We start from the raw sequence: 25,649 nt of genomic DNA, 5'->3' as shown, positions 1-25,649 counted from the left end.
GTGCTGTGATGCTAATTTTCGACCTAAGTTGTCGAAAGATTAAAAGCGCCGAAGCGCAAGAGCTGGTCGAAAGGCGCGACAGGCGGACTGAAAGACGATCACCGATGATGGTGCTACAGTACCCGTGCTACTGTAGTTAATTTAGCCATAGAGTTGTGGCCTTCTCCGGCTGGCGATAAGGGGCTCCACCCCCAAAATCCTGAATCTACGCATTATGTCCATCCGGCTGGAGAAGTCATCGAATCCCTGACCAGAGACACTCCGTCATTTCCCAGCTTTGGCAATTGGATCCCGAACAGGCGCAATAACCTCCTTATCCTTTTCAGCCGCCGCTCGTAAGCGTTCTAGGTAGGCCTGTGCTATCGTCTGGAACTTGCTGCTCTGGAGGCATATGTACCATTTGGGGGTTATCAAATCCTCCACTCACCGCAGTCTCTTGTACTCAATTGTTTGATGCCTCCTTCGTCTCCAATTTTCAAAGTCATCAAGCGCGTCCAGCAAGCTTGCGAAAATTGCAGGTAAGTCGAGTAGTTCCATTCTAGAGTCTGGGGCCACTGGCTAAAACCACAACGATAGGCGAAAAAAGACGCGATGTCCCGGACAAAGACCAACATGTTCCAGTTGTGCTCGACTGAAGCAGAACTGTGTCTATGGTGGTGGAGATGCTGGTAGCCACAGCCCGTCAGCCAACTGGAATCGCCCAAGCTCTAATCGGGACCTGGTATGAGGAGCACGTTGTTCTGTTGCTATTGCGGTCTAATCCTTCCTCCAAGGAACATCGAATGGCGCAGCTCGAAGACGCGATGCGTTCGGTGATCTCTCGCACTGGGTATGGACCTGTTCCGCGGCAAGAAGGGTCCGATCACTGAGAAGCGTTTTAGGTCATCCGATGGTCCTTCAGCATTCGATTCGACACGACTAGACGCCAGATCTGAGACCCGATCCGAACAAGATGACCACCGTGCTTTGTCTCAGTCGAAAAGCCTCACAAGGCCCGGCTTTCTTCACGAAGAGTAACACCTGGATACCTCCGCCCCTTTGACGGTGTTGGGAACTGACTGCAATTCTTAGTTTACTTCCACCACCTGACTGTCTCTCCGAGATGACCTTACTTTATCGGCGACACTGCCATCGACAGCCTGTTTGGTTGTTTGACGATGTGGAGCTTGCATCCCTTTCCCAACAGCCGGAGGAGTTGCTGCTGGCGATACTGGCGCTAACGACAAGGTTCTCTGCAAATCCCTATTTCCACCGCACAGATAGGATTGACATGGCACAGCGGTTCGGCGATGCTGCCCGGAACCTGGTGATGCTGAAGATCGCGAACGCAGGTGTCAGGTTCAGCACCATCCAAAGTCTTTGTCTCCTTGCCTACGCGGGTTTTGCAGGTCTGTCCATTCCGAACCCTTTTGCAGCAAACCAATATGGAGAGTTACTGAAGGGATGTGCTGACGTTGTCTATTGCAGCCAGAGACACGTTTCTCGCCCCGCTCCACTTGAATCTAGCTCGGGATCTGTTGAGATCGGCTGGCTTTGACTTACGCTCGGCGGGTAATCAAGTCTCCTCGGCCGACCAGCCGATACAGCGGCTATTCTGGAGCATCTACCTCCTGGAGCAGCTGTACGGCACCCAGGGTAATCGGACAATATCCTTGAGAGACGGCCTCGACAACATCCACTACTGTGCCACGGTAGGCGACCACGCCAGGCGCCCGCTCACGTTGGAACCACCTCAAATCCCCGAGGAGGCCTCTGATCATGGCGATACACACGATCAGGGGATCTGGAACTACACTTTATGTCTGAGCACGCTGTGGAACGAGGTCAGAAACTACATCCATTTGTGCGCATCCGACTTCGAAAGGGCGCCGTGGGCGCCGGAATCCTACTACACGCTGATCGTTTCCTACATGCATGAATTGGAGACACAGCTGCCGCAACCTCATCGGGCCAACTGCAAGTGGTTCTTCCAGTGCTCTCTGGAGACCCTGGACAGCGATAGATCGTATTGGACGCCCTGGGTGTTTCTCCAACTCAGCTATCATGGGATTTATACCGTCATTAACCATCCATTTCTTTTGACCTCCCGGTTACAATCTCTCAAGCTGAAAATCCCCAACACCTTCTGGAGGACTTCGTCGGAGGCGGCCTTGCTGCATTCGACCTGGATCGTCCGGTTGATCAGCATGGCACGCGGGAAGGACTTCGAGCTTTCAGACCCCTTCCTGAGCTGGGTCGTGGGGGTGGCCGCATCCGCCCAGCTTTTCTACTGTTGTTCCCAGAATGACGAGTTGAGACTGACAGCACGGGACAACTTCGACAAGTGCAAAGCATTCATCGATGACCAAGCCAACGTGTGGCAGTGGTGTCGTGGCATTGTAAGCGTGGATGGTGAACGCTGTGACCAAAACTAATTCTCAGACAGAAGCGAAACTTGGAAAAGCTCGCCGAGCAGGCCTTCGGTGACGATCTGGTGTGTCAACCGTCCCAGGTGATCAGCATCGACACAACGGCGATTCTGGAGATCTTCGACTATAGCCGCTGCCGCGAAGCCGACCCGGCACGTGCCGGTGGACGGGTACTATTCGATGGAAGTCTGTCGCTGAGAGGCGACCGGGCGGGCAGCCAACTGGCAACCATGGAACTGTCTGAGAACATCAGTGACGCCGCCGGTCGACCGGTGGCACCCCCAGTCTGGCGACCCGCGACGGCAAGTAGCGACCCGAGTGACCGACCTGCGCCAATGCATATGGAACTTCTCCCGGACTCGGCCGCCACGCCATCCATCGTCCCGATCGAAATTGTCCATGACTCCGAAATCTTCGATTTGCCCACCGCGAACTTCAGCGACGGGCTCCTTCAAAACATATTCTGTCCGGACTTTGAGTGGTGGGACATCGACGCCTGATCAGTGCCGACGTCATTCATGTCCAGGCCTCGACATCCGTCCAAGGTCATAATCAAGGTCCCCGTACAATGTCGCCGTACATGATATCAGGAGCATTATTTGTACAGGACCGAGGGGCTGTCATTACATGCATCCACAACCGCGGAAGATGGCTATTGGTGCATCGCGCCGTCACGCCCATACCGGAGATTTGACTACGACTCCGCTTACAAAAGTATGCGCCGAATTGAGATTCGCCAATTGCGCCTGCCACTTGTCAGGGAGCCAGTGTACCTTGTTTTCAACCAGCCCGTGACTGTTCATCAACTGGGATGCCTATCAACGACACCAATACCGCATCATGTCGAGGTGCTATCGTTGAATATGACATCGACCGCTTCGACACATGATACATTACGATAGAAAAATGGGATCCCGTGCAAATATATCAGCGATATTGACCGATGTATCGCCGGGGAAGATAAGACTCCTTCTGGCCAGAGCTTTGCCGAGTCGTCACCTGAGAATTTCCATGCATGATGACAAAGGATGTTGGTGACTAAACTTTCTCAATCCTCATCAGGAAGACTACACCTTCCGTTTTCGCACCTAGCCAGGAACACTTTGTCAACAAGCAGTTCGGAAGTCTTTCGTGACACACTAGGTTTACGGGCAGTCCCATCGCTGAAAGCAAAGCGGCAATCCAAGCCATGGCGGACAGCCTGATTACGCATCAAGTCACAGTCGTCTGTTCACTGTTGCACGCTTGAACAACGAATCGGGAAATCGTATACCCTTGGCCTGAGCCAATGTGGACCTATACAAGAAGGCACGTCGCCATGATCTCTAGATAAAGAGGTAGGCAGCGAAGGTCTAGGAAAGCTACCATTTGTTTTCTGTAACAGCCTACACCTTTACCTCTTGGACACAGAACAGCAATGGCTTCCGCATCGAAGACAGTCAATCTTCATCCAGACAACTACCTTCCCTCGAATCTCGAACCGACCACGTTCGACGTGATAGTAATCGGCAGCGGCCCGTGCGGTCGGCAAGTTGCATCCAAAACCGCCGCAGCTGGGCTGTCTACCATGATCATCGAGGACGAACTCTGGGGCGGTGACTGTCCCTTCTGGGCATGTATGCCATCCAAAGCTCTACTTCGACCCGGCGAAGCCCTCGCCGCAGCCCGCCAAGTAGGCGGTGCCAAACAGCTTATTGAAAACAGCCGGAAGGTCGACATTGACGGCGTCTTCGCTCGACGCGATAAAATCGTGCACGACTACACTGATCAATCCTTCGTCAATTTGTCGTTGAAGCAGAAGTGCAGTGTCGTCCGAGGCAAGGGATCCTTGCTAGGCGAGAAGAAAGTCCTGGTCAAGAACGCCAATGGTCAGGAGAAGACCTTGTCCGCTCGACATGCCGTTGTCATCTCGACTGGTTCTGAACCTGTGATCCCGGATATTAAGGGCATACATGACATCGATTTCTGGACTCCTCGAGAAGCCACCTCGGTCAAGGAAGTTCCTGAGCATCTCATCATCATTGGTGCAGGGGTCGTGGGATCAGAAATGGCGACTGCGTTCGCAACATACGGAAGTAAAGTTAGCGTGATCACACCGACCAGCGAGATCCTGCCACGCTATGAGCCTGAAGCATCACGGCGCGTGCGTGAAGCCCTGATTGGACAGAACGTCGACTTCCATCTATCCTCACGCGTCGTCGAGGTGTGGAAACAAGACGCCAACGTATGTGTCAAACTATCGTCCGGCACCATCGTGACTGGCTCCACCGTTCTCCTTGCCGCAGGTCGTCGCCCACGAACCAAGGACATCGGCCTGGAAAGTATCGGCGTCACGCCCACCCTTGACGTCGATCCAAGCATGCTGGTCAACCCCGTCGAGGGTCAATGGCTGTACGCAGTCGGAGACACGAATATGCGCGCGCCCATGACCCACATGGGTGAGTACCAGGGCCGCATCGCAGCCAGCGCTATCATTGCGCGAAGTCAAGGCACTAAAACCCTCAGCTCGGAGGCATGGAGCGAGTATGCCGCTACAGCAGATTCCCTGGCTGCCAGCCAAGTCGTGGTGACGGACCCTAATCTCGCGACAGTGGGACTTACGCTCGCTTAGGCCTTGGAAAGGGGCATCAAGGCGCAAGCTGTTGATGTGAACTTCAATTTCCCTGGGGCTTGGGTATACGCGGAATTCGATTACGATGGGTGGGCGCGATGGGTGGTCGACGTCGAGAAGAATGTCCTTGTGGGAGCGACCATTGTCGGAAGAGAGGCAGGTGACCTGTTGCATGCGAGTACCGTTGTGCTGGTGGGACAGGTACAGCTGGATAAGTTGATTCATGCGGTGCCGAGTTTTCCCACGCGCAGTGAAGTGTATGGTTTGTTGTTGGAGAAGTGGTTGTCCATTAGACGCTCAAGCGAGGACGAGAGGAGTGCTTGGAAGTGACGGGCTCAAAAGAAGACCAGCCACTGCCTGTCAGTCAAGTCCAAAAAGGCGATAGTTTCGTGGTATCCCAAACGCCCCATGTGAACACCCCAGTTCAAAGACCATCACACTTCGCGTGGGTATCATAATGTGTCATTCGCAGCTTAAATACCATCGACCTCAACAACTCTCTCCCCATCCTCACTTTCATCGTCTTCCTCCCCCCTCATCCTCCACCACCACCGACTCCCCCTCCAAACACCAAAGACATCCCCTCTAGCATCTTCCTCCTCCTCCGTCCCCACCAACCACAACCACTTATCCAAAAACCACCTCTTGGCCTCCCAACTCCTCGGATCCCAAGCCACACTATCCCTCAACCCCCTTTTCCCATCCCCTTCCCTAGCCATCCTCGAAAGCGCACTCCCTCCGGACCGTCCCCCCCAGCACACCATGCCCCCATTCATGATATCCATGAAGAATTCCCCATGATCCAATATCCCCTCAACACTCGCCTTGACCGCTTTATCCCGAAAGAACGGAAAGACAATGCAATCCAGGTACGATGGGTGCGGACTCGTAAGTTGACTTGGCGTTGGCCTCAAGGCGGGCGCAATCCGATCCATATGCGCCGCCGTCTCCACTGTCACACTAATACACAAGCCCGCGATATTGTAACTCACGGGTCGCGACACGGTTTTGTCGTGAGGGTTGTCGAGGAGGACGTAACAGCCCGGAAAATGGGAGGGGTGGTCGTTGATGTATTGGGCGCGGGATATACCCACCCCTAAAGCAACGGCGAGGGATGCTTCGATGTTGACTTCCCCCACCAAACGCATGTGGTTGGCGTAGGGATCTGGGAATGTCTCTTGCTCCGCCGGCGAGGCGGAGGTGTACCGGCTGCGACTGCTGTTCGACGGTGAGGGAGTCAGCGCCATCAACGCGCTTAGTCTTTGGTATTGGCGATCTTTCTGGGTCGGCGGCCGCGGAGGCATCGCCCAGATGTGCGCGAGGGGCATGTCCTCGAAGTCATATTGGACGAGGTCCTGTTGGGCGTCGTAATCAGATTCCGGCGTCAAGATACGCGTACTTGTATGCGGTCCACCGAGTTGGAACTGTAGACCTGGAAGCGCATCTCCAGAAAAGGGCAGATCGCCTGCCGCGACGAATGCGTCGGCAAGATTGATATGCGGAACGAACTCGGTCCCGGTTGAAGAAGGCACAGCATTCTGTACTACGTCTTCTGCATCTCGGTCGCTGCCACTCCCAGTGAGATCCGAGGAGTCCTTTCGGTTTGAGTTGGTTGGGGTGATGACAGTAGCCGCAGCATGCTCCTCGAGATCCTCGAGTTTTTGCCTTAGACGCTCGCGGTATGCTTTCTGGGCTCTTCTGTTCTGCTCACGCCTCTTGTCCGTGATTACTCGGACGTATGGCTTTCGAGGAGCGTGGTTGATTTCTTCAATTCTGGTAGCTATTTGTTCGGTCATGGCCCAGAAGTGGTTCACTGGCCGTGATTGCAGATGGTAGACAGATCTGGGGTACTGCAGCCATGGTCGGAACTCGCCCTGATGATATGGCTGACGGATGGCCTTTCGTCCGTGTCAGCCAAATCTAGGCCAGATCATGTGCATCAGCCAGTGTGGAGCCGAAAGCCATAATTGGGTGGAGCGATAGGAGCATTTGTGGTCTGTGGAGGAGCAGCAGAAAGCTGACATAAACAATGGCTGATTAATCTTGGGTTGCCTGACACCAGTGTGATCCTCGGTCGACGTCATCATGGGATTTTGCAGATCAATTTACTCTCATTCTCGTATGCATATCATCCATGGTATATCAATTCTTAAATACTCCCTTTACCAGTCTCGTGCTATGCCCTGCAATGCATTCAATCAAACAAAACTCCCGAAATACATTCTTCCCAAGTCATCAAACCATTTTCATGCTCTCGTCAAACCCATATTTGTCCCCATGCTAGGCCAAGGTCACCTCGAATAAACACCATACACAGTCTGCCATTGTACCAATTCTTTGGTCAGCGTTTCCATCATATCCTGAGCCCCCATTGTGCCAAAATGCTTGTGATCTGTCAGGTTCAACCCGAATTCCTCGTCTCTGGAGCTGGCTTCTTTCAGCCCAGCTTCCACTGCACGAATCAAACTGGCTGTCGGCAACATGCTCCCCTCTTTGACCCCATTGGGAGTGCTGGCTCCTTTGGAACTGGAACTCGTACTGGCGCTCGAGTTTTGTGTCTGGCCACTTCTCTCCGTGTGCATATGTCCAACAAACTCCAAGATTGCTGCCACACGTCTCCTCATCTCATTCAAGCTGGTCCGGGCTGGATGCGTTTTCGCTTTGGAACTGCGACCACTTTCACCTCCATTGGCACCGGTAGGAGATCCTCCGATACCGTTGACATCATGTGACGCATCTCTTGCAGGAGTTCCATCTTCACCGTTATCTTTGGTATATTGGTTTCTTCCCAACCTTCCACGCCTCGGCGCCGGTCTTCCAGTCTTTCGGTTATGGTTTGATCGATTCAAGGGAGGTGTATCTGCTTTTATCTTGCCATTGGCTAGTGCGACTTTCGACGGTGAAAGATCTGGCGTAGGTGGTGGAGAATCTACTTTTGTTAGCCATCCATCCGCAACAATCGGCGAAATGAGTCTTACCTTCTCCTCTTCTCCGTTCCGATCGAGCAGCCCGCTTGTTTGCCGCTTCTACACGCTGAGAAAGCATCTGCTCCTTCTGCTTTGCTCGTAGTTCGTTTTCTTTATTGGTTCGTGCTACTGTTCCTCTCAATCTCTGTGAAGCACTCTTTGAAGACACATGGTTCTTGCCGCCACCGTTTTCCTCTGTAGTTGGATCGGGAGACTGGCTGTGCTTCGAGACCGTAGAAGACGAATCGGAGCCCGTGCGTTGTCTTTTTGTGGTGGCTTTTTGGCTGTAATAGAGTTAGTATGTGTCTGCCAACTTCCACGTCCGACTTACTCTACTGAATCATCGTCTCTTGTCCGTTTGCCCAAAGTACCCGTTGATCTAGTACTTTCTTCAATGGCTCTTCTCAACATTTCATCCTCGTCATATGCCCCACGACTGTTCATGGTGGCCCGCCTCTTGGTGCTCTCAGACTGCTGCTTGTTCTTGGAATCCTTTTTGCGAGGAACTTCGGGATTTGAGGATAAAGGCGAGGATCTGGCCGATGTCGTTTCAGGGATGGGAAGATAACGGGAGGATTTAGTTCTAGGATTTCTCGTCAGCATGTTTGTCTTAATTGCGAGGCAAACTTGGTGGGCATTGTGCTGCAACACAGTCTTTGACAATGCAAACCCCAGCTCCAGACATGTCGTAGCGGGAGACAAACAAAAGTGACGCAGGATCAACTCACCCATTAGCAGCCTTGGTGATCTTGTGAAATTGGGGCTTGCATTGTTCACAGTAGTACTCGTCAGGCAACATGGACTCATCCAGTAAGCCCATACAGCCACCATGCTGCCAAACACCACATTTGTCGCACTGGACAAAGAAATTGCCTGTATCATCCGACAAAACATCGGCAGTGGGGGGTTGTTGTTGTCGTAAGGCAGCCGAAGGACCAGGGTATTCAGCTTGACCGCAGATACAGCGAGTGACTTCCTCTTCTACAGCCTCGGCCTCGGCTTCAGCGTCTTCATCCTCCTCTGCGGCATGTTGTTTAACCACTGGCTCTTTTTCTTCGCCGTTCCGTCGGCTGCGACGCGGTGCAATTTGCTCCGCACGAGAGGTCGAGTCTGCGCCATCAGCAGATTCGGATCGTTGGGCAGAGGCCGCTCTGGGAGAGTTTGCGTGATTGCCGGCTCGGTTGTCTCGATCGGGTCTTGAGTTGTTGGAGGTGTTGGAATTGGTGTGATTAGGCCCAGCAGGAGGTTGCTGCGAGGAGCGGGCACGGGACGATCGACGAGGACTCATTTTGGGGTATTATTTTTATATTGTATTTTTGAAGCTGAGGAAGTGTACGGCGTCGTGTGAGCAGGTAGAGGACGGTGTAAGGATGTGAGACGAGCAGAGGTGGTGGGAGGGAGGACTTCGCGCCGCCAGAAAACTCGTTGTTTGTAAAGAGGCGGGAGGAGTTGGACAAGTCGAGTCGGATAACGATCAAAAAGTTGTGAGCAGAGACGAGCACTTTGCCAGCAGTGAAAGGAGCATCGTTCACATGGCGGTGTGTCTTTGATCAGGTTCGAAAGATTTCCAGAAAGCAAGGAGGAGGAGGTGGTGCACAAACCAGGACCACTGTGACTGCACTTCAGCAGTATTAAAGTGATCGGCATCTCTTCTTTCCAGGGCCCGATACAATAGCTGTTCACTGCTGTTATAGGCCGCAGAGAGGAAAGAAGCGGGTTTGACAAAGCCAGCCACTCCCTCAGCGGCTTTTCTCCCCTCACTGGCAAGTCGAGTTGGAGAATTGGCATCATAAAGACCGACACTGATCCATGAACGAGGCTCCCCCAACAATGCATAAAACTTTGCCGATCCGTCATGAACATTTTGTACGTACCTAGGTACAATTCTATGACGAGAAGCCTCTTAACAAAATTCGTGCAAATCGTTTTCAGCGGGAGAAGGTATGGGAAGCATTGTAAAACTTGTGAGCAAATCAAATATCCAGACACGGAGTCACGTGTCGTGGGCTTCACACTCGAGCCAATCAACGCGTCTATCATCTTCCACTTAAAAGACGCGTAAAGTCAGGTTGACCTGTAGTCGAGTCAGAACAAGCATTGTATGACTGGAGAGCACATGAGCGATAGTTCGACAGCCTACAATACAGCAGAACCCCTGTATCCTCTGGAAAGCCAGTATGATCGTATTCGATACCTATTGCCTCCTGCATGCCAAATATGTAGTATGCAATGGCTGTCCGAAACCCAACAACCTCCACCGCCAATGTGAATATCAAGAGAAGGCTGGCTTCCGCTCAACGCCAGTGCAATGCTCAAACACCAATATTCGTATGATACAAGTCGTGCGGCCGTTTCGTCGTAATTTCATATGTCCAATACGAATAGACTGAGAGTGATAGCGTAGCTGCACCACTTCAAAATATTGGCTCTGGGCTCGAAGAGAAAAAGTGTCCTGGATCGTCATGCTCACTCACACGCTGTGATTCGGGAACCTGAACGCCGCCTGCTTTGGTCACGCCGCCACGTCGACCCATGGACAACAATTCTTCTTCCTTAGAGATCGATTTGTCTGGTACCTTTCCCTTTCCTTTTGGTTCTTCAGCTTCGGGCCCGAGGTTCGAACTGCCCCTCTCCTCTCTCTTGGTCCTGATCAGCAGGCTTAACTGACTCTTTGTCCGCGGAAGCTCCATCTGGTCATCAGAAGACTCTTCAGAGTCATTCGCAAACTCATCGCTAGTGATGCTTGACCGCAATCTGGAAGGAGCCAGGTTTTCAGTCTTCAACTCAGGTGACGTCTCTTTCGATTTGTCCTTGCGTGGAAGTGTAGGTAGTTCATCCGCAAAACGTACCACACTTCCACTTCTTCGATCTAGGCTGGCGAGATTGGTAGAGCTGGCCAGTTTTCTTTGCGACTCCACAAACTTCCCACGAAAGTCACGGTCCACAAGGTTGGTGGAGGAAGTTACTGGTGCAGTCGATCCCAAATGAGGTCCGTCGTTACCGGAATCGACGCTTTGCCAAGAGGAGCTTGTGGGCAGATGAAATCCTGCTCCGCTTGTGGTGGCTGTCATGAAGAGGGTCAGAAACGAATCTCTATCTTGACATGAGGAACATACCTGGAGGGTTTGGTAATCCAGGGGGTGGGCCGCGCGTGAATCTAGGTGGATCTGGGGGAGCAATATTCACACCCTGCGCCATACCTCTTTCTGATGACTCGGGTTGTGGTCTCGGCGATCTAGGATTATTTGTGGTGACCGTCCTGGCAGAGCTGGATTTCCGCCTGCCCAGCTGTGGTCTTGTTCGAGTCCTGCCTGCAGTAGCGACAACAGCTCCCCTGGTTCGGCCACCACTAGCAGTCCGAGTCAAGGAAGGTCTTGTTGAAGATTCCGGTGTGGTATGTGCTGTAGATCCTGTCGTGTCATTGGATCGTCGTCTAACGTGCTGACTTGGCACACTTCCGCGCGTGCTACGAGACTCTGGGGTTGCGAAGGAAGCCTCAAAACGATTTGGAGTGACCGGGGATTGACTCGAGTGAGGAGTCGAGGTCTTAGCTAATGGATCGGCACTGGTTGGAGACAAACCTGGCGAATCAGCTCGATCCTGGGAGCCCTGTTTGAAGTCAGCCAAACGGACCACGCGTCTTGCAGTATGATTGTACCTGAGTCTGTGTTAATCGTGGCAAAAAGAGGCCCTCGATGGGAGTCAGGTCCATGTCGTCCGAACATCGACCCCATAGCCGAATTAACCGCGTACCGGTCATGGTCTCGGCCAACTTCGGACTGCTCCATATGCGCCAGAAGAGATTGCGAGATCTCGTGCTCGCATTGTCCTGGCTTGCATCGCTGGTAATAGCATAGACTGAGACTTAGGTCAGCCATCATGTGCGTGAACACGAAGTAGTGGTAACAGACCTTTCCAGAAACTGCGGATGGCATCAGCGTTCGAGATGTCAGAATCATCAAAATCATGTTGGTCAATAGCAGTAGGATTGATAAGTCCTCCAGGTAAAGTGGCCGTCATGGCATGGAAAGGTTAGGGTATTCCTGTTCTAACTCCACCAAGCCGATTGTCAACCACAATATCCCAAACTAACCAGCACATGTCCTTGGGTTTGAGAAAGACCAAATCGTATGTTCAAGAAGCTGCGTTGGACGCCAATCCGGGAAGGAAGGACGGATGGCCAACGATCAAGTGGCAAGAGCCCGCCACAGCAATTGCAAAGGACCAAATGTCAAAACCCGTGACACAAAAGTCAATGCGCCGAGTCTTAGTGATGGCGCGGTGATTCTCTGACTTCCTTGTCTTGTGGCAAACAGTGTAGAGGAATGCCAGGACGATAGTAGTGAGCAACGTCGACTTCACGAGGTGCAACAATGAAGTTGATCACGCCGTGAATAAGTGTTCTTTGGAAGAGCTTCTCCAACAAGTCGCCGGATTTCGGGATAATGGAGTTTGTTTTAAGGGTCTTGCACTCAGAGCCTAAGTTCACCGCCAGTGAAGAAAACGGGCGGAAGGCATCCGATGCGGAAAGTCGGAATCTGATGGACAGCTGTCTTTGGTCCAGCTGGCGTTTCTTAGTGTCCGGGGATGTGTGAAAGTTGACTGACGGCGCCGAGGTAATAAGATGGGAGGTGGTCGGAGCTGGCCAGGAAAAAGGTCGGGCAGTGGAAAGTCAAAAGAATAGAAATAGAATGTTGGTCATCCAAGATGTGAGACGTGGAAGATGGAGATTCTGGATGTCAGCCGACCATAGCTTGTGCGGCGACGCTGATCGAGACAGGGTTAGAGGCCGACGGTGGCAGCGGCCGATGCAGGTACCAAAGTCGAGTTGCAGCAGTTGAAACTAAACTGTTCGAAAACGAGGAGTTGCTTTCGGAGGGAATTGCTTGATATCAGAGAAGCTGATCGCTCTGGGGAGGTCTGGAACAGCGAGAGAGCGGGTACAAGCTTGTAGGTGTGAACAGAAGTGGAAAATTTGTAGCATGGCGACAGAAGGGGATTTCTAGAGGGGCACGACAGCGAATGAATCGTCGTCATTGGTCTTGAAGATGAGAAATGGAGGACGGGTGGACGGTTAGTCTAAGAGGGCGGGATCGGAATGGCGAAGTCAGTTCGATTGTTAGTGTGGACAATAGTCGATGATGGACGGGTTGACAGCAAACGGATACACAGAGTGCCACATCCAATCACTCGGTGGACGAAGGAGACATGTCAGGAATCAAGTGGAGTATCGACGACGAGGAAAAGGATGTATCGGCTATGAGAGGATATTGGCCTCAGCAGTATGGCACCATTGGGGTCAGAAACCTCGCTTGATGAGGAGAAAGAAGGAAAAGGGAAGTCCGAGGAGAAGAATTCCATAGTGTGAGTTGGAGAAGCCCTGTAACAACAAGGCCGAGCAGGTGCGATGAGTACGAGCAGTCAGGCTGCAAATGATCCTCACCGCTCATCTTGAAAGTCTTGAGGAGAAGTCTTGTTGTGAAAAGAGAAACCGGGATCAAGACGACAAGGAACAGGGGGTTAAGCCAAGTGGAACTCACTACTAAGTCGATCGGATCGACCAGAAGAGTCGAGAACTTTGACTAGAAGGGAAGCGATCAGTACGAGGCAGCTACTTCGTAAACTGGATGGATATAGTCGCCGACCAAGACTTGCATCTGAGTCGAAGCGAAGACTAGCTGTGAATTTAGCAATCCGCCATACTTTGAATGTACGTAAAGACGAATAGAAAGAGTGATGAGGTGGTTTGACTGTTGCAGAGAGGCGTGAACATAAACAAAGCCTTAAAGCCTATACCAGCAGCCATCTCGCGCTTATGAAACTCTACTTTAGGCACAACAAGGCATGTAGTTCTTCCGATCCGCGGCAGCACCAATTACTCGTTCAGGTACAACTTACCTGCTTGGGTACTTCTCGCCTGGCCCCATGCGCGTACTTGTACCTTGTACCTCAAGTCGTATCTGGAGATAGCAGTTTGCTGCCTTCCCACACACATCAACTCTCGCAACGTTGCATTTCCCCTTCCACGTCTCGCCTCTCGCCGTCGCCTTCCCTACCCCAATACCCCTCACCGCTTGCCTCGCCGCTATCTACAGTACTATCCCTATCATGTTTCAAACCCCAGCCTTGCTTCCCGGATCCTTCTGCACTCCCACGCAGTCCAGCGCGCTAGCTAATCAATTGCCGACATTTCCCACGTTATCGATGGCACGTCCCGGCTCCCACGTTGCTGGAACCCTCTGTAGACAACACCCTGGCTGGGCCCATTGCCTACAAGTCAACACGCGATTCTTAGGTAGACACAAATCACACCTTCCTAAATTGTCCTTTGCTGACCGCCTAATGATACCGCGGAATTAGAAGCCCAGAAGCATCTTCCATGTCCGTGTTACCCGAGGAGAACCGACGGGAAAAAGAAATGATGTCCATTGCCATATGCTTCTCTCAACTTGGGTGCAGATACATCCAAGCCTTCGGCGAAGCCCGTTAATATGGAGAGTAATGGTACAGTATAGTATGCAACCATAGCCTAATTTCGATTAGCTAGGCTATGAGTCTCCATCTTCCTGGTGGCGGCATCCACTGCGGATCATGGCTTTGACACGACGTGAATTGTCCAACGACGCAAGGATTGGACAACGGCCAGACATGGTCGAACACCCAGGCGGTCTGGACTCTAGACCTCTCCTTTCTCCATCTTTAACGGTCATTGCTGCCCAATTGTCAACAACACCTCCTTACCTCATCTCGATTCGGTCTTGAGATAACTCATGTGTCCATTCAAGAGACACTATCCCACTTCCAACTATCAGGAGAATCAACGACAGGAAAATGTGACATAACGAGTTTGCTCTGGCACAATCAGGATCGCAAAGCCCGTGAAACGTGGGACAATGTCCCACGTACCTGGCCCCAACAGCGCCGATCATCCGCTCAAGCAGACCAAATTCAGAATGCTTCACGACAGCCTGATCACAGATGTACTCACCATGTCCTGGGAAATGGCCTTGTGAGGAGATACACATCCTTGGAAGATGCATTTCTTCCCACATCCGGGGGTCAATCGCAAGACAGGTTGCAGGTCGTGCAAAGAATCACATCCCTAATTGGGCAATATCTATATCTATATTAACGCCATCCCATGCATTTTGTCGTCTGGGGCAGCGCATAGTCACATCTTGTTCAATGAACACATGTGCGCAACATCCGAGTCAACAGTCTTGTTCGAATCAAGACGCGTCTAAGTGCAGGTATATCTGTGATTGCTCAGTCAGCGGATGATACGGAACTGCATGGCCGCGTGGCACCGAAGAACAAATGCCAGGCAGATAAGGACAATCGTGAACTCACCCTCCATCAACTCGCAAGTCGGCTCCTGTGACATACCGACTGGCGTCACTGAGCAAGTAGACAACGGCACCTTGCAAATCCTCAGGCGAGCCCATCTTGCCCACAGGGATGAGTGACGTCCACTTTTGGTTGAGCTCTGGGTTATCGTCGAGAATCTTTCGAGTCCTATCATGCTATCAGTTCCGGTGTCATAATTCAAGGCTTTACTACTCACAGTGCTGTCAACATGTAGCCGGGGCTAATGCAGTTGACTCTGATGTGAGCATGTGCCCATTCAACAGCAAAGCTGGCAGCCAAATGCCTAATAGCGGCCTTGGCAGCGTTGTACGGCGCCTGGGGCTGAGGCACATTCACAACAGCCCCGGACATGCTGCCAATCATGACAATGCTGCCATGTGTGACGTTGCGCTGCATCAGGTGACGGGCGACACCTGTCGAGAATAGATATGTTCCGTCGACATTGACACCCCAAAGTTTCTTGATGCGCTCGTAAGGATACGTCTCGGCAGCGAAGTTCTCGGTGAAGCCAGCCGAAGTGACCAGGTGATCAATCTTGCCATGCTTGTCAAGGATTTCTGCCAGGCAAGAGTCCACGCTGGCCGGATCAGAGACGTCGGCATAATGAGCCGTGATCTTCGGGACCGCTTCTGGGTTGTCGGGGTTCTCGCGGCGGAACATTTCGACCAGCTCGACTGCTTGTCTTTCTCCTTCTTCCTCTAGTGGCTTGTCAGTAATGTCTTTTCTGACCAATGCTGAAATGTCAACTCACTGTTCAAATCCACGATAGCCAAGTCGGCACCAGAGCTGACGAGGGCCTGCCCCATCACAAGTCCAAGACCGCGTGCGCCTCCGGTCACAACTGCGGTTCTGCCTTCAAGCGAGAAGGTTGGCAGTGTTCTCACAGAATGCACTCCGCCCCTGCCTACTAGAGGCCGTTCTTTAGGTAGATCTTTCTCATCATCTGGGTATTCGACTACGATGTCTCTGTCTGTTCGTGAGGCTGAACCTTCGTGAGGACCGGCCGAAGTTCCGGTGGCTTCTGTACTGGCTTTGTGGTATGGATCTGAGGCATTCTTGCGGCGAGGAGTGTTCTCAATCAGTCGGGATGAGGTACTGGTCACTGTTCGAAAGGTGGTCCTGGAAACGCCTGTGGTAGGTTTGGCAAAGGCCGCATGGCGAGTCGCTTGCCGTAGGACACGGAGGGTGGTTGCGGAGTTCATTGTCCTTGAATCTCGCAAGCTTGTTAGCCTTCCCGCAATGTCCGCTCTTTTGAAATGACTCTTGAGGACTATAGCACAAGATATTGCACTTACAAAGATTGTATATTGGTGTTTTGACAATAAAATCAAACAAATTGTTCTCCAACAAAAAAATACTGTAAAGGGCGACTTGGAGCTTTGAGTCGTCCGACGTCATAAGGGACACAGAGGGGCCTAAGGACTCTCTCAACACAAAAATATGGGCGTCGAGAGCGTAACGCGGCTCCAATGGCGTCCCTAAAAGGAACATTATACCCCTTTTAGTTGTACCGGGACCACCGGGAGGGCCTGGTGGAGTTGATCGTCCTAGCCATGAATCGAATAATGAAACTTTGAATATTTTGAATTCAGCCTCAATGGGGCCAGAAAAAAAGGCGTGATTTTGTTATCGCAGATACATAGGTAGGTACGTAGTACTCGTGCTGTTGCAACAATTCCGTCCTGGTCGTGAGACATCAACTACTATGTTGTAAAGCCCCTGATGACTATGGCATACCGGTAGCAATCAGAGTTCCAGTCATTTTTTAGAAGAAAGATATTCATACATCATCACAGAACCGCCGCAGCCTTTTCACTACGAGCACTGGACCGCCTCCTTCGTCGTTTCTTATGTCTCGGCTTTTCCTGCTCTAACGTCCCATCATCATTACTGCCAGCCTCGTCCTCTGTGATTCCAGCCTTCCGGGCCATCCTTCTCACCACGTTGCCAAGCTTGTACATGCCCACTGGATCCTTGTGATCAACCAGGGGCGAGAGACGTAGCGGCACGAGCCAGTCGAAGACAGTGTAGCCCATCACTTCTTTGAAGTTGTTATAAGGGCCCATGTCGAACGGGTTCACGCCGGGCTTGGTCTCGAGGATAGCAAAGGTTCGCGTCTCTGGTGCTGTAGAAGGTCGCGCGACCGCTTGCTCCCTTGCCACAGCTGGGTGTGAAAATGGGACCTGGGGCTCTGGGCGTGGTTCTTGCTGCTGCGGATCGTATGTCGCCTGGGGCACAGCAGTTTGAGATGACAAGTTCGTCCCGCGGCGAGCAATGCTCTGCTCGCTCCCACTCAACGTCGCTCCGACGTGTTCAAGGACCTGGAATTGTTCCTCCGGCGGGCGTGGGTACGTTATCAACCGCAAATCGCTGCGTCCCGACGTATTATACCTGTCCAGCGCGCTTTTGGGGACATACACAGCCAAATACCACACTTTTGTTTTGCGCGTAAAGTTTTCGATCGTCGAAGAATTGAGAAACGCAAACTGCAAACTCGACCCGCACATGCCCGCGGTGAACATAAAAAACAGCGCTGCAAATATCAAGACAAGCAACCAATGCACATTAAGCGAGTGAACCTCGGAATGACGCTTCGCGAAGTAATATGCCACAAAGACCAGCGTGCACAAGGTGTATACAGCAGCCCATCCGGTGAACTGGATGAAGTACTTGAATGACGTCTCGGAAACGATCCCGCCGACCCACGGGCAGAAATGGTCCATTTTCAACACACAGCGACCCAGTTCGCTGCAGTGATGCGCCCGGTCGGGCTTGTAGTTGTAGCATGTTGAGCAGAAGGGCGGGCGTCCGTCCCAACCACATACGAATACATCTTTGTGCCAGAAGTTTTGCGCAGGGTATCCTCGTTCGATTCGATCGCCACGGAGTGCGCGCGGCGTATATCCCTCTGTCGAGCCGTATTCTAGTGCTTCCGCCTTATGAGTCCTACTTTGGCCCTGCTTCTTCCTCTCTTTCTCGACGAAGTATTGCGGTCCACGCGGGACAAGGCCGGGGTTCACTGTGATTGTCTGTATCAGGCGGATGAAGCATGCAATCGTGATGAACAAGAGGATGTAGTATATTGTGAGTATGGCGATCGCGGCGCCTTGTTGCGATCGTCGAACATATCCATGCAGATGTGGTTGGATGAGGTAGTCAACACAGATCTGCTTCGTGACCACGTACGACGAGTAGCCGATGAGACCGAGTAGAAAAACGGGAACGATTCGTGCAGTCAGTATGTTGCCTTTCTTGTTGGACTCTTTGCGCTCGTCTCTTGTCCAGCGAGGCATGGCGCGAGGAGTTGGCCGGTCAGGCCTCAGAGGGGTCAGTCGCGGGACGTCAGCATAGTCATTGTCACCGCAGCATCCTCACGGCCCAAGAGTGAAACCGCGTTCGAAATAGCGATATCAGAGAACTTTTGAAGTGAAGACGGCGCAGGCTGGTGTCGTCGTCGTCATGTCAACAAAGTCGGTCGTGGCGAGCCGGAGTACAGTGCTGAGGAAGGGTCACGTGGGAGGTTTATCGACAATCTATATCCCACAGCATGCCGGCACTATGATGTCAGACGGTGACGAAAATCAGGTGAGGATTTTGCATCCGGACTTGAGATGGCTCTTCAAAGATGTTCCGAGTGAAGTAGCGCTCCGTCTAGGAGGCGATCATAGACGATACGGACAGCAGTCATGTATCTCATTGATTATGGAAGAGTTTGTGTATGTACCGAGTGAGTGATCTCACAAGGCAGCTCCTGATGACCCTCCATCCAAGCTTCTAAATGTTTTGGATTCGGTGCAAGCGATTGACAATTTGGATGTACACTCAATTTCAATCACTCAAGCCTTCTCAATCTTTTCCCGGAGAATGCCCTTCAATGTAACAGCATCAGCAGCGAACTTGCTGATACCCTCGCGAAGCTTCTCAACTGCCATTTGTTCCTCGTTGAAGTAGAAGCGGAATGTCGCCTCATCGTTGATGTAGCTCTTCTTCTCGATGTCCAAGGAGGAGGCTGCGGAAGCATCGAGCTTCTTGGGGACGGGGTCTTTGGAGTTGTAGAGGTCCTCCAACAGGTTAGGTGAGATGGTCAAGTAGTCGCAGCCGGCCAGCTCGGTGATTTCGCCAATGTTTCGGAATGACGCGCCCATGACGATGGTCTTGTAGCCGTACTTCTTGTAGTAGTTGAAAATGGATTGCACACTCTTGACACCGGGATCTTCTTGAGCAGAGAAATCCTTCTTCATGGCTGCCTTGTACCAATCGAGGATACGACCAACGAAGGGAGAAATGAGGAAAGCATCGGCTTCGGCGGCAGCAATGGCTTGGACGAGAGAGAACATGAGGGTCAGGTTGCAGTTGACACCTTCCTTTTGCAGGATCTCAGCGGCCTTGATACCCTCCCAGGTGGAGGCAATCTTGATCAGGATGCGAGACTTGTCGATGCCAATGGACTTGTAGAGCTGCGCAGATGGTCAGTGGTTGAGCTTTTCACTAAATGTAGTTCTGCCTCACCTCAATGATGTGGCGTGCCTTTTCAACTGAAGCTTTGGTGTCGAAGGAGAATCGAGCATCAACTTCTGTCGAGACCTTGCCGGGAACAATGCTCAAAATCTCCTTGCCGAACTCGACCAAGAGACGGTCAAGTGTGGCGTCAACTTGTTCGTCAATTGATCCGCCCTGTTTTCACAGTCTTAGCTTGAGATACCGCAGGATGGACGTGTGACATACATGTTGCTTGCCATATTCGACAGCCGGGTCAATCAACTTGGCGTATTCGGGCTTCTTGGAGGCCGCGAGGATCAGGGAGGGGTTTGTGGTGGCATCTTGAGGTTGGTATTTCTTGATCGCTGTGAATTGTTAGCAGCTGTAATTCCGCGGAAGTGTGTATATTTACTGGAGAACTCGCCGCTGTCGCAAACGACGGTGGTCCCGGAAGCTTTCAGTTGATCGAGTGAGGTAGACATATTGTAGGATGAATGATGGGTTGTTTATGAATGTAAAAGAGAAATTGTTGAGATAGAATTGAGAAGGCAAGAGTTGTTTTCATCAATTAATTAGCCTGTGAGCCGGCTCGAAAAAGTGACGTGAAAGGTGATGGAGGGGCTTAAGTGGAGAATCAGGTGCGAAACCGTTCCATGGGCGGGATGAATCGGCGGGCGATGGCGGTTAGGTGTCTGTTTCCGGCGGGAAATCCTGACTGCGCCATTTTGTGTCCTATCCAGATGGTTGCCAGACACATTCATCTCCGTATCTGTTGACGTTAACTTGATTGTCATAACATACCTTTATTCCTGTAGGTATGGTTTTCCACGGAGGTGCAAGCCTCAGGTGAATTGAGGTAGTTACTCCTTACCCCGCCTGAGTCATCCATTCAACGTGTAGTCATCCTCCGGCTTCTCCGGCGCTGGTCACTACTGTGACTAAGTTTGGCCGTATTAGTCAGGTACTACGCTCGATGTTGTCTCAGAACAGCCGGACCACAAAACGAAATGTTTGATAAGTCCCTTGAAGCATCGTCAGCCTGAATGCCTTTCTCACACGAAACGCTAGGTAGGTGATTCGTCTCATGTTGGCTGTTCTCAGCCGGTCTACAGACAAGAACGGAGTATCGAGGTTGCAGCGACTAACATCAGTGCGAGTGTGATATGCGAGCTTCGATTCGGGAACCCATTTCCGATACAAACAAGAATGTAAGGACCGCAAGGCAAGGCAAGGCATGCTTTTCTCAACTCTATCCGGGAACTCGAGATGGATCTGCTTCTGACCAATAACAACGGCTACAATTGGTAGAAAGCCTCATCCAGGGGACGCCCACACGATCGAATGTTCCTTTCAGGCATGCAAAGAGCTGCTTCGCATCGACCGCCATGAGTCTCGTCCTCCGGATTTGGTGTCCAGGCCATTGCCCAACCGCGTTGGGGTCGATGTCTTGGCCCTTGCCACCAGCTCGTCCTTGCCTGACTTCATCACAGGATGGCGTCGGCAGCGAGGACAGGTGGCGAAGGCTTCATTCCTGATCGCATTGGTATTGTAACATGGAACAAGGTAGTCTTCCAACTCGTGAACAGATGGCATTGATGTCCACTGTGGAGAACCCCAGCTTGACAAATCCCCACCAGTCGCCGGTCGACCCAGTCCGAGAGCATGACCTTCCGGAGCACAGATCGCCGCACATCTTCGTTTCTCACATCCAGATTCTCATCGTCGTTCTTGTTCCGAAACGCTTATGCCATAGCCATTCTTCACGAGGCTCCAAAGTATTTCCAACAAACATGGTGCCACTGGCTTTACCCCTATCCACTTTTCTCATAGCCCAGCCTCCTTACCTACTCCGGGACTTCTCATCTCCAACACCTTCAACGTCTGCTCAAACACCTTTCTCTGTGCCCGTTTGCCAATATCTTCATGCACCCATCCGGCTACATACTGGTTTTGGCCATCACTCATGAATTCACCATGGGAATTGGGTCCAGCGCTCGCACCAAGTACGAGCGTTCTCGAGCCGACTTCCGCGGAACGCCCGAACATCCAGCGCATGAGGGTGTCGACGATACGTACAGGTAGGCTTGCGTCCCGGGAGAAGGCAGACCGGCTCATGCCAGGATTGACCAGATTGATTATCACGGGTGTGTTGGAGTTAATGGGGTAGAGACGATCGACGAGTTCGCGGATGAAGAGGACTTCGAGTAGTTTGCTTATGCAGTACCTGGTGAGACGTTAGTGCGAACTTCCACGAAGGACTTGAGCCACAAGCCTGAGATGGAACACCGGACTCACCACTCGAGCGGATTGAATCCCTCTTCGGTATTCAAACTCTCATAAATATCTGGGTTGTTGATCTGCTTGAACTTGGTGAGCCGTAGACCATCTGAGCTCACGATCACCAGATGTGGCGATGAGTCTTCGCAAGCGGACTTGGTCTCCTCCAACTTAGGCAAGAGGGACATGCCTAGCAAAAGAGTGTTGATGACGTTCACTTGGATGCTCTGCTCGAATCCTTCGACAGGTATCCATTTCTGAGCACCGAGTCCGGCATTCTCAACCAGTACGTCGAGGCGAGCGAGCTCCTTCTTCACCCGCTCCGCGAAAGCTAGCGTCGACGCAGTGCTGTTGAGGTCTAAAGACCACACTTCGATGGCGTCGGCGTCGGCGCGATGCGTGACGCTGCGGACGATGTCTTCTTTGGCGGTTTGACCTTTAGAGATGGTTCGGACGGCCAGTATCAGTTTCGTGCAGTTCAAGCGGTAGAAGTGCCGGGCTGCTTCAAGACCGAGACCGATGTTCGAACCGGTGACGATTACTGTTTGGTTGGCGAAGGAATTGGCGGGATATGGTGGTGGGTTGAAGAATTGGGAGTAGAGGAGCGTGCGAATGGTTTTGCCTAGTTCGAGCTCGATGGGGAAGTCTTCGGACATGACTGCAATTGACCTGTTGGTACGTGAGATCCATTCCCAGACGTGACGATGGAATCAGCATAATTGTCAGGCATTATATAGCATGAATTGTGATGGCAGGTGTCCAGGACGTGCTCGGGTCGACCCCATGGCCTTCGTCCGCCCTCGTCCGTGGCTTGAAAGTATGTCTGGGCCGATGTACTCGTAATTCCATTGCGGCCTGCGTTTGTACTTCAAGAGTCAGAGGATGATTTTCTTGGCCTTTGGTTGACGTCAGTAACGGGTGCCAGGAGTGCGTGCTATGTCTGAATGAACGAGCATCGGTAGAGGTCAGGCAATGCGATAAAACATAGCACAATACCATATTTCTCAGCGAAACAGCAGGCTTTGAATGAGAAGGATTATATTCATCTTTCAGCTAATGTGAGTGTGCGGGGAGCTCCACTTGACATTTCGTAATAAACTTCTCCATTTCCATGAAAGCAATGTCTTCATAAGCTCGTTGTTGATCGTACCCATTGCTATCTCCTTCACATAGAACTTCCTGCTCGAGTCCATCTTCATAACCAGGCTTCCCGGTTTCAATGCCATCATATCCGCCCTTACTTCGTGATTGGTCTCCCCTGGTTGGTCGTGCGCTGTTCGTCAAAAAAACCCCTGACACTGCGGCGCTGTCTTGTCGGGAGATCATTCGACAGTCGAGTCTACCGACTGCTGTGGCGGAGACAGTGGTTGCAGAGATGCTTCTGTGTCCTTATGCTTGACTGCGTGGGATCTTGCCCTACTGCTCTGTGTCGGGCTGAGGTATGAGGGGCTTGTACTCATTGCTGACATCGCGGAGGTGAGTGTATGCTCTCGCAGGGGTTTGGTGGAGCATGTGACGGACTTGGTCTGCTCTTTACCTCGCGTGGCGGCTTGCATCTGCTCGCCTGTTGACATGTCTACGGGAGGCGATTTCAGCCCGAGGTGCCATCGCTTTTCATTTTCACGTATGATGATTCCTCCTCGCGCATAATCAGGGACCACTCGGTAAGTCTTCCAGAACGGCTGTCCTAATATTAGGTCCCTCTGTATATGAGCGACAAGGACCCAAATGGACGCACAGAAATCGTTGTGCCGGATCTCGAGGTTGGCGACCCCATACGCAGACAGCGTCTTGTTTCCTGCCAAACAGAGAGCTCCTTGCCATGGGTGCACCTTTAGCTTCAACGAGGTGGCCAGTCTACTTGCAATCAAGTTTTCTGTTGCACCAGTGCCAGCAAGCGCGATTATCGTACGACCACTCGCTTGCAAACGACACAGCATCCACTCTGACGAGTATGGCCGCTGGAATCGGCTTGGGGAAGATCGACTGGCTAGTTGCGGAACTGGCTTGGCCTTGGTGCTTAGAGGTCCTGAAACTGATGCTCGTGAATTCTCTGCTGATCCAACAACATTTCGCAGCTGCTCTTCTTGCGTGCCAACTTGTGAGAGAGGCTCATCTGTCTTGGAGGTGGCTCGTTGAGGAGTGCTCCACTGCACCATGTTGACGAGCAGGATTGCGGCGCAAACTTGTATGCACAGAGTTGAAGGAAGGGAAACAAGCAAGGCTGACAAAATAGGGTCAGGTAAGGCGATTGGCCTTCGACCACGCACTCTCGGTGTCGAGAGCAAGCTGCTGAAGGTCGAGAGGTCAGTCCTCCGGTGGTGGAAGTTTCAGAAGGATGGAGTTCAACAAAGGACATGAAGCTGCGGCAATTGCTCATGTTCCCTGGAAGGTACTCAATCTGGTACTCGAGAACACACTTCACCTCGCCGCACCACTCTTCACTGGAAAACATCGAACTACTTCTGTTCACCAAATACCAGAAACCATAGGTTGCAGCCTATTTTCAACAACTCCATCTCTCGAAGTATCACTTTCAATTAACATCATCCTTCGCGATATCACCATACAATCATGGCTTCAATGTCCAACCTTGCTAGATTCTATTGGGCACGCTATCAAGGTGCCCTCGAGGATATATGTCACGACGCCATGTCTGCAGCAGTCGACACATGTTACGATCTACTACTGCAACCAGAGCTCAGCCCTTTCCTCCGCGCTCTTGTCAATACGACTCTCGCCACAACTGCAAGCATTCGCCGACACCCAGACAAGATGATGTTCGTCGACAGAGCAAAGACTATTCTCGCCGAGCTGCGAACTTGGCCCCAAAAACATGGCAGCGACGATGACCTTGACTTCCTGGAGAAGACAATCAACGATGCCGAGGCTACTGTCAAAGAAGAATTGGCCAAGACACAAGCGCAAGCGCAAACATCGCAGGACAAGAAGGGTGGCAATGAGGATATGGAAGTGAAACCTTGTGTTGTTGCGCCGTCGGTTCAGCTCAGTCTTACCAGCATTGATGATAGCGAGAAATCTGTCGGCAGAGAAGATATTCTCAGGTCGCTTCTTTTGATGGAAGGTCGAAAGGTGGAAGTGCCTGTATAACAGCGCACTTAGGTAGCAAATGAATCCACTCAATCCTTGACTTACCTTGAGGTCAGGGAAGCTATCCCCCAACCAAGTCCATCTGCCCAAAGGTACTGTGGTAGACATCGTCTAGACAAATCTCTGCCACTTTAAGTACTGCAGCGGTAAAGAGTGAAGGTGCAAACGCGTCATTGCGCGTAAATGGGACTAGTGACGTACCATAGTATAACGCGCGAACGACGCGTTGTTACCCCAGAATCGCGAATTCTCCCAAAAACAAACCCTCTTGTTCTCATTGATCAGACACACGCTGCCACAGGTCGCACCAGATTGGTGAGCTTCAGCCGAAGCCGTCTCTCACAAGATGGCGGACCCCACGTACGTGTATGATCTCATGTCAGAACAACGTCGAATTAACATGGGCAGTGACTTCTTCGAGAAGATGAA

At 51.9% G+C, this 25,649-nt stretch overlaps 12 protein-coding genes across 12 annotated transcripts; 3 read left to right on the top strand and 9 right to left on the bottom strand.

Annotated features, from left to right (window-relative positions):
* Nucleotides 1-453: 453 nt before the first annotated feature.
* On the top strand, nucleotides 454-3,339 carry EDD37DRAFT_682606 (uncharacterized protein; the record flags this gene model as incomplete). Its single annotated transcript, XM_062819806.1, has 6 exons — nucleotides 454-518; nucleotides 641-829; nucleotides 882-1,013; nucleotides 1,072-1,388; nucleotides 1,468-2,378; nucleotides 2,426-3,339. 6 exons carry the CDS (start codon nucleotides 454-456, stop codon nucleotides 2,906-2,908), a joined length of 2,097 nt encoding a protein of 698 aa, XP_062668999.1. The 3' UTR covers nucleotides 2,909-3,339.
* Nucleotides 3,340-3,723: 384 nt separating this feature from the next.
* On the top strand, nucleotides 3,724-5,358 carry EDD37DRAFT_458715 (mercuric reductase/transcriptional regulator, fusion). The gene has a single exon (XM_062812933.1). The coding sequence runs from the start codon at nucleotides 3,826-3,828 to the stop codon at nucleotides 5,017-5,019; it is 1,194 nt and encodes a 397-aa protein (XP_062668998.1). The 5' UTR covers nucleotides 3,724-3,825; the 3' UTR covers nucleotides 5,020-5,358.
* Nucleotides 5,256-7,104, bottom strand: EDD37DRAFT_458377 (uncharacterized protein). Its single transcript, XM_062812927.1, has one exon. It carries the CDS (start codon nucleotides 6,813-6,815, stop codon nucleotides 5,493-5,495), a length of 1,323 nt encoding a protein of 440 aa, XP_062668997.1. The 5' UTR covers nucleotides 6,816-7,104; the 3' UTR covers nucleotides 5,256-5,492.
* A 1-nt stretch (nucleotide 7,105) lies between these two features.
* Nucleotides 7,106-8,200, top strand: EDD37DRAFT_458400 (uncharacterized protein). Its single transcript, XM_062812928.1, has one exon. It carries the CDS (start codon nucleotides 7,501-7,503, stop codon nucleotides 8,086-8,088), a length of 588 nt encoding a protein of 195 aa, XP_062668996.1. The 5' UTR covers nucleotides 7,106-7,500; the 3' UTR covers nucleotides 8,089-8,200.
* Nucleotides 8,201-9,074, bottom strand: EDD37DRAFT_458401 (uncharacterized protein). Its single transcript, XM_062812929.1, has one exon. It carries the CDS (start codon nucleotides 8,877-8,879, stop codon nucleotides 8,313-8,315), a length of 567 nt encoding a protein of 188 aa, XP_062668995.1. The 5' UTR covers nucleotides 8,880-9,074; the 3' UTR covers nucleotides 8,201-8,312.
* EDD37DRAFT_458462 (uncharacterized protein) lies at nucleotides 9,075-10,425 on the bottom strand. The gene has a single exon (XM_062812930.1). The coding sequence runs from the start codon at nucleotides 10,023-10,025 to the stop codon at nucleotides 9,270-9,272; it is 756 nt and encodes a 251-aa protein (XP_062668994.1). The 5' UTR covers nucleotides 10,026-10,425; the 3' UTR covers nucleotides 9,075-9,269.
* Nucleotides 10,426-11,025: 600 nt separating this feature from the next.
* Nucleotides 11,026-11,955, bottom strand: EDD37DRAFT_458478 (uncharacterized protein). Its single transcript, XM_062812931.1, has 3 exons — nucleotides 11,897-11,955; nucleotides 11,644-11,843; nucleotides 11,026-11,566 (listed from the first exon to the last, which is right to left on the bottom strand). Exons 2-3 carry the CDS (start codon nucleotides 11,771-11,773, stop codon nucleotides 11,079-11,081), a joined length of 618 nt encoding a protein of 205 aa, XP_062668993.1. The 5' UTR covers nucleotides 11,774-11,843; nucleotides 11,897-11,955; the 3' UTR covers nucleotides 11,026-11,078.
* A 2,976-nt stretch (nucleotides 11,956-14,931) lies between these two features.
* On the bottom strand, nucleotides 14,932-16,921 carry EDD37DRAFT_458534 (gluconate 5-dehydrogenase). Its single transcript, XM_062812932.1, has 6 exons — nucleotides 16,649-16,921; nucleotides 16,105-16,559; nucleotides 15,550-16,051; nucleotides 15,336-15,500; nucleotides 15,161-15,241; nucleotides 14,932-15,102 (listed from the first exon to the last, which is right to left on the bottom strand). Exons 2-5 carry the CDS (start codon nucleotides 16,553-16,555, stop codon nucleotides 15,226-15,228), a joined length of 1,134 nt encoding a protein of 377 aa, XP_062668992.1. The 5' UTR covers nucleotides 16,556-16,559; nucleotides 16,649-16,921; the 3' UTR covers nucleotides 14,932-15,102; nucleotides 15,161-15,225.
* Nucleotides 16,922-17,143: 222 nt separating this feature from the next.
* On the bottom strand, nucleotides 17,144-18,646 carry EDD37DRAFT_651290 (DHHC palmitoyltransferase-domain-containing protein; the record flags this gene model as incomplete). Its single annotated transcript, XM_062818336.1, has 1 exon — nucleotides 17,144-18,646. One exon carries the CDS (start codon nucleotides 18,644-18,646, stop codon nucleotides 17,144-17,146), a length of 1,503 nt encoding a protein of 500 aa, XP_062668991.1.
* A 543-nt stretch (nucleotides 18,647-19,189) lies between these two features.
* Nucleotides 19,190-20,314, bottom strand: EDD37DRAFT_565597 (transaldolase; the record flags this gene model as incomplete). Its single annotated transcript, XM_062814061.1, has 4 exons — nucleotides 19,190-19,810; nucleotides 19,863-20,027; nucleotides 20,079-20,197; nucleotides 20,245-20,314. The coding sequence occupies 4 exons, from the start codon at nucleotides 20,312-20,314 to the stop codon at nucleotides 19,190-19,192; spliced, it is 975 nt and encodes a 324-aa protein (XP_062668990.1).
* A 1,262-nt stretch (nucleotides 20,315-21,576) lies between these two features.
* Nucleotides 21,577-23,123, bottom strand: EDD37DRAFT_458064 (uncharacterized protein). Its single transcript, XM_062812926.1, has 2 exons — nucleotides 22,128-23,123; nucleotides 21,577-22,056 (listed from the first exon to the last, which is right to left on the bottom strand). Exons 1-2 carry the CDS (start codon nucleotides 22,763-22,765, stop codon nucleotides 21,657-21,659), a joined length of 1,038 nt encoding a protein of 345 aa, XP_062668989.1. The 5' UTR covers nucleotides 22,766-23,123; the 3' UTR covers nucleotides 21,577-21,656.
* A 163-nt stretch (nucleotides 23,124-23,286) lies between these two features.
* On the bottom strand, nucleotides 23,287-24,268 carry EDD37DRAFT_682598 (uncharacterized protein; the record flags this gene model as incomplete). Its single annotated transcript, XM_062819805.1, has 1 exon — nucleotides 23,287-24,268. One exon carries the CDS (start codon nucleotides 24,266-24,268, stop codon nucleotides 23,432-23,434), a length of 837 nt encoding a protein of 278 aa, XP_062668988.1. The 3' UTR covers nucleotides 23,287-23,431.
* Between the last annotated feature and the right edge of the window lie 1,381 nt (nucleotides 24,269-25,649).

The sequence above is a fragment of the Exophiala viscosa genome (genome assembly GCF_022695815.1).
Source record: "Exophiala viscosa unplaced genomic scaffold EDD37scaffold_7, whole genome shotgun sequence".
NCBI classification, from domain to species: Eukaryota; Fungi; Ascomycota; class Eurotiomycetes; order Chaetothyriales; family Herpotrichiellaceae; genus Exophiala; species Exophiala viscosa.
The sequence above is the reverse complement of the archived record's forward strand: the minus strand, read 5'-3'. Positions and strand labels throughout refer to the sequence as shown.

Excerpts from the sequence above, each read along its gene's own strand:
- EDD37DRAFT_458462 (XM_062812930.1), bottom strand. The coding sequence starts at position 10,025 with ATGATAGACGCGTTGATTGGCTCGAGTGTGAAGCCCACGACACGTGAC.
- EDD37DRAFT_458400 (XM_062812928.1), top strand. The coding sequence starts at position 7,501 with ATGCTCCCCTCTTTGACCCCATTGGGAGTGCTGGCTCCTTTGGAACTG.
- EDD37DRAFT_458377 (XM_062812927.1), bottom strand. The coding sequence starts at position 6,815 with ATGACCGAACAAATAGCTACCAGAATTGAAGAAATCAACCACGCTCCT.
- EDD37DRAFT_458534 (XM_062812932.1), bottom strand. The coding sequence starts at position 16,555 with ATGAACTCCGCAACCACCCTCCGTGTCCTACGGCAAGCGACTCGCCAT. Across the intron at positions 16,052-16,104 it reads GGCTATCGTGGATTTGAACA|AGGAAGAAGGAGAAAGACAA; the intron begins GTGAGTTGACAT and ends ACAAGCCACTAG. Across the intron at positions 15,501-15,549 it reads GGCTACATGTTGACAGCACT|GACTCGAAAGATTCTCGACG; the intron begins GTGAGTAGTAAA and ends ATAGCATGATAG.
- EDD37DRAFT_458401 (XM_062812929.1), bottom strand. The coding sequence starts at position 8,879 with ATGTTTTGTCGGATGATACAGGCAATTTCTTTGTCCAGTGCGACAAAT.
- EDD37DRAFT_458064 (XM_062812926.1), bottom strand. The coding sequence starts at position 22,765 with ATGTCCGAAGACTTCCCCATCGAGCTCGAACTAGGCAAAACCATTCGC. Across the intron at positions 22,057-22,127 it reads GGATTCAATCCGCTCGAGTG|GTACTGCATAAGCAAACTAC; the intron begins GTGAGTCCGGTG and ends ACGTCTCACCAG.
- EDD37DRAFT_458478 (XM_062812931.1), bottom strand. The coding sequence starts at position 11,773 with ATGGAGCAGTCCGAAGTTGGCCGAGACCATGACCGGTACGCGGTTAAT. Across the intron at positions 11,567-11,643 it reads CACGATTAACACAGACTCAG|GTTTGTCTCCAACCAGTGCC; the intron begins GTACAATCATAC and ends CTGATTCGCCAG.
- EDD37DRAFT_458715 (XM_062812933.1), top strand. The coding sequence starts at position 3,826 with ATGGCTTCCGCATCGAAGACAGTCAATCTTCATCCAGACAACTACCTT.